The sequence below is a fragment of the Pyrgilauda ruficollis genome, unplaced genomic scaffold, assembly GCF_017590135.1.
Source record: "Pyrgilauda ruficollis isolate IOZ18807 unplaced genomic scaffold, ASM1759013v1 scaffold1025, whole genome shotgun sequence".
NCBI lineage: Eukaryota > Metazoa > Chordata > Aves > Passeriformes > Passeridae > Pyrgilauda > Pyrgilauda ruficollis.
The window spans coordinates 1-4,842 of NW_024508380.1; the positions used below are offsets into that span (position 1 = coordinate 1).

Here is a 4,842-nt window from a genome sequence, read left to right on the forward strand (position 1 = left end):
TGGGGATTTTGGGGGGAAATTCGGGGAAAAAATCTGGGTATTTTGGGGGGAATTGGGACAAAATCTGGGGATTTTGGGGGGAAATTGGGGGAAATTTGGGAAAAAATTGGGGATTTTGGGGGGAAATTGGGGAAAAAAATGGGGGTTTTATGGAGAAAATTGGGGATTTGGGCAGAATTTAGGGGGAAAATCGGGGATTTTGGGAAAAAAATCAGGAATTTTGGGAAAAAAATGGGGATTGGGGGAAATTGGGAATTTGGGAAAGAATTACGGATTTTTGGGGGAAAATTGAGGATTTTGGGGGGAAAATTGGGGAATTTTGGGAGAATTTTCCAACTAAAATGCCCAAAATTTGGCATTTCCCCCCTCAACCCCCTCAGATTTTGGGATCTCTGAATCAGAACCCCCAAAAATTCCCAAAATCCCAATAAAACCCTCTCAAATTTGACTTTTTCCAACCAAAAATCCACCAAAATTCAAATTATTCCCACTAAAACCCCCCAAAAATCCAAGATTTTCACCCCAAAATCCCCAAAACTCTGGAAAATCCCAATAAAACCCTCTCAAATTTGACTTTTTCCAACCAAAAATCCACCAAAATTCAAATTATTTCCACTAAAACCCCCCAAAAATCGGGATTTTCGCCCCAAAATCCGGGATTTTCCCCCCAAACCCCCCAAATTCGGGGCTGCCCCAGCCGGAATTCCCGGAATTCCCGGGATTCCCGACCTGATCCAGATCTTCTCCCCCTCCAGGGTCCAGAAGGTTCCGCAGGGGCTGGGCGTGGCGCGCGTGCGGATGGAGGCGGCGTCCGAGCCGCTGCCCGGCTCCGTCAGGCAGAAAGCTGCCACCCACAATTCAAAAATTCCACCCAAAAATGAAAAAATTCCACCCTAAAAGCCCTGAAGTTATCCCTAAGTCTCCCAAAAAATGGGAATTTTGGGATTTTGGGGAGTTTGGGAATGGCCACAGGCAGCCTGGGATTGCCTGAGGGCGGGAAAACCCCGAAAATCCCCGAAAATCCGGTGCAGAAAGAGCCAGAAATGGGAAAATTCCACCCAGAAATGAGAAAATTCCAGCCGAAAATGCAAAAAAAAAGCAAAAAATTCCACCCAGAAATGGGAAAATTCCACCCTAAAATGCACAAAAAATGCAAAAATTCCACCCCAAAATACAAAAATTCCACCCAAAAAGTCCCAAAAATGAGAAAATTGCACCCAAAAGGTCCCAAAAGTACCTGGATTTTCCACCCACTCCCCTAAAAAATGGGAATTTTGGGGAATTTTGGGAGTTTGGGAATGGCCACAGGCAGCCTGGGATTGCCTGAGGGTGGAAAGTTCCCAAAAATCCCCGAAAATCCCGTGCAGAAAGAGCCAGAAATGGGAAAATTCCAGCCAGAAAGTCCCAAAAATGCAAAAATTCCACCCAAAAAGGCCCAAAAATGCAAAAATTCTACCCCAAAACTCCCAAAATGCAGAAATTTCACCCTAAAAGTCCCAAAAATTCAAAAATTCCACCCAAAAATTCAAAAATTCCACCCTAAAAGCCCTGAAGTTATCCCTAAGTCTCCCAAAAAATGGGAATTTTGGGATTTTGGGGAGTTTGGGAATGGCCACAGGCAGCCTGGGATTGCCTGAATTTCTGGGAATGTTTAGGTGAATTTCTGGGAATATTTCAGGATAATTTGGGTGAGTTTCTGGGAATATTTGGGTGAGTTTCTGGGAACATTCCAGGCTGTCCCAGGTGAATTTCTGGGAATATTTTGGGTGAATTTCTGGGAATATTTGGGTGAATTTTTGGGAATAATTCAGGATATTTCAGGTGCATTTCTGGGAATATTTCAGGTGCATTTCTGGGAATATTTGGGTGAATTTCTGGGAATATTTGGGTGAATTTTTGGGAATAATTCAGGATATTTCAGGTGCATTTCTGGGAATATTTGGGTGAATTTCTGGGAATATTTGGGTGAATTTTTGGGAATATTTCAGGATATTTCAGGTGCATTTCTGGGAATATTTGGGTGAATTTCTGGGAATATTTGGGTGAATTTTTGGGAATATTTCAGGATATTTCAGGTGCATTTCTGGGAATATTTGGGTGAATTTCTGGGAATATTTGGGTGAATTTTTGGGAATATTTCAGGATATTTCAGGTGCATGGGCTGTCCCAGGTGAGTTCCCGTGCTCATCCCGGGCTGTCCCAGGTGAGTTCCCAGGACTATTATGGGCTGTCCCAGGTGAGTTCCCGTGCTCATCCCGGGCTGTCCCAGGTGAGTTCCCAGGACTATTATGGGCTGTCCCAGGTGAGTTCCCGTGCCCACCCCGGGCTGTCCCAGGTGAGTTCCCAGGACTATTATGGGCAGTCCCAGGTGAGTTCCCGTGCCCACCCCGGGCTGTCCCAGGTGAGTTTCTGAGACCATTCCAGGCTGTCCCAGGTGAGTTCCCAGGACTATTATGGGCTGTCCCAGGTGAGTTCCCGTGCTCATTCCAGGCTGTCCCAGGTGAGTTCCCAGGACTATTATGGGCTGTCCTCACCTGTGGCCAGGCGGGGCAGGTACTTCTCCTTCTGCTGAGGGGTCCCGTAGAGCAGCAGCCCCTTGAAGCCGATGGACTGGTGGGCTCCCAGCGTGATCCCCACGCCCAGGTCGTGCTGGCCCACGATCTGCACCAGCCGCGCGTACTGGGGGGCACTGGGACTTACTGGGAGGGACTGGGGACCCCTAGGGTGGAGATCGGGGGGTCCCAGGGGGATTTGAGGAGGTTTGGGAGGGACTGGGAGGGACTGGGAGGGACTGGGAACCCCTGGGGTGGAGATCGGGGGGTCCCAGGGGGCTTTGAGGGGATTTGGGGAGGTTTGAGAGGGACTGGGAGGGACTGGGAGCCCCCTGGGGTGGAGATTGGGGGGTCCCAGGGGGCTTTGAGGGGGTCCAGGGGAGTTTTGAGGGGATTTGGGGAGGTTTGGGGGGCACTGGGAGGGGATTTGGGGTGGATTAAGGAGAATTTGGGGCACTTTGGACAGAACTGGGAGCACTGGGAGTTACTGGGAGCTACTGGGAGGAGATTTTGGGGTGTCCTGGGGGGATTTTGGGAAATTTAAGGAGGATTTGGGGTGAATTTGAAGAGATTTTGGGTGGATTAGGGAGGATTTGGGGATTTTGGACAGAACTGGGAGCACTGGGACGAACTGGGAGGGGATTTTGGGGGGTCCTGGGGAGATTTTGGATTAATTTAGGGGGGGATTTGGGGTGGATTAAGGAGAATTCGGGGCATTTTGGACAGAACTGGGAGCACTGGGAGTTACTGGGAGGGGATTTGGGGGGTCCCAAGGGGATTTTGGGGGGTCCTGGGGAGATTTTGGGAAATTTAAGGAGGATTTGGGGTGGATTAGGGAGAATTTGGGGCATTTTGGACAGAACTGGGAACACTGGGAGAGCACTGGGACTTACTGGGACTTACTGGGAGGGGGGATTTGGGGTGCCAAGGGAATTTTGGGGGGTCCTGGGGGGATTTGGGATGAATTTAGGGAGGATTATGGGGTTAATTTGAAGAGATTTTGGGTGGATTAGGGAGGATTTGGGGGATTTTGGACAGAACTGGGAGTTACTGGGAGCTACTGGGAGGGGATTTTGGGGCTCCCCAAATTGGGGGGTGCCTCACCTGGGTGTTGTTGAGCCCCAGCCCCCCAAATTCGGGGGGCACCTGGAGCCCGAAGGTCCCCAGCTCCTTTAACCCTTTCATGGTCTCGTCCTCCACCTTCTCCAGGGCGTCGTTTTTGGCCGGGTTGTTCACTTCCTGCCCCAGATTTTGGGAATTTTTTGGGGAATTTTGGGACGTGGGGAGAATTCCTGGAATTCCAGGGGTTCTCTCTGGATGGGGGGGAGGTGGGAATTGGGGAAATTTGGGGTTTTTTACCTCAAAGAAGCGGGTGAGGGGACCCACGAGCTCCTGCAGGGTTTGTTCCTGTTCCTCGGTCAGGACTGGGGGAAAAGAGACAATTAAAGAAAAATTACCCCAAAATTACCCCAAAATTGTTTCCCTCATGTCCCAAAAATCTCCCAAAATTGTCCTGAAGTTATCCCAAATTTATCCTAAAATTGCCCTAAAATTACCCCAAAATTCTGAAAAATTACATTGAAATTGCTCTCAAAATTCCCTCAAAATTCCCTCTAAATCTCCTCTAAATTTCCCCAGATTTCACCCAAAATTCCCCCTAAATCTCCTCTAAATTTCTCCAGATTTCATCTAAAATTCCCTCAAAATTCCCCTAAAACTTCTCTAAATTTCCCCAGATTTCACCCAAAATTCCCCCTAAATCTCCTCTAAATTTCCCCAGATTTCACCCAAAATCCCCCTAAATCTCCTCTAAATTTCCCCAGATTTTACCCAAAATTCCCCCTAAATCTTCTCTAAATTTCCCCAGATTTCACCCAAAATTCCCTCAAAATTTCACCTAAAATTCCCTCAAAATTCTCCTAAATCTCCTCTAAATTTCCCCAGATTTCACCCAAAATTCCCTCAAAATTTCACCTAAAATTCCCCTAAATCTCCTCTTATTTTCCCCAGATTTTACCCAAAATTTCCCCAAATCCCCCAAATTTTGGGGTGCCCTCACCTGAGGGGTAGGGGAACACCTGCTCGGCGTTCAGGCGCCCCAAAAACATCCCCACAGCGAAGGATTTGGATTCCTGGGGGGGGAAAAAGAATTTTAGGGGCACCCCAAAAACCCCAAATCCCACCAGGACCCCCCAAAAAATCCTCCTGGACCCCCAAAATCCCCCCCAAAAAATTCTCTTCTGGACCCCAAAATCTTCCATAGATTCCCCCAAATTGTTCTAGGAGTGCC

The 4,842-nt window shown here is 48.3% G+C and overlaps 1 protein-coding gene across 1 annotated transcript; it reads right to left on the minus strand.

Annotated features, from left to right (window-relative positions):
• Positions 1-729: 729 nt before the first annotated feature.
• LOC121354609 (very long-chain specific acyl-CoA dehydrogenase, mitochondrial-like) lies at positions 730-4,694 on the minus strand (the record flags this gene model as incomplete). The annotated part of the gene is made up of 5 exons (XM_041469369.1): positions 4,612-4,694; positions 3,912-3,976; positions 3,657-3,791; positions 2,530-2,679; positions 730-854 (listed from the first exon to the last, which is right to left on the minus strand). Coding segments are annotated over exons 1-5 (524 nt in total), but the record flags the coding sequence as incomplete, so codon positions are not given.
• Positions 4,695-4,842: the final 148 nt, after the last annotated feature.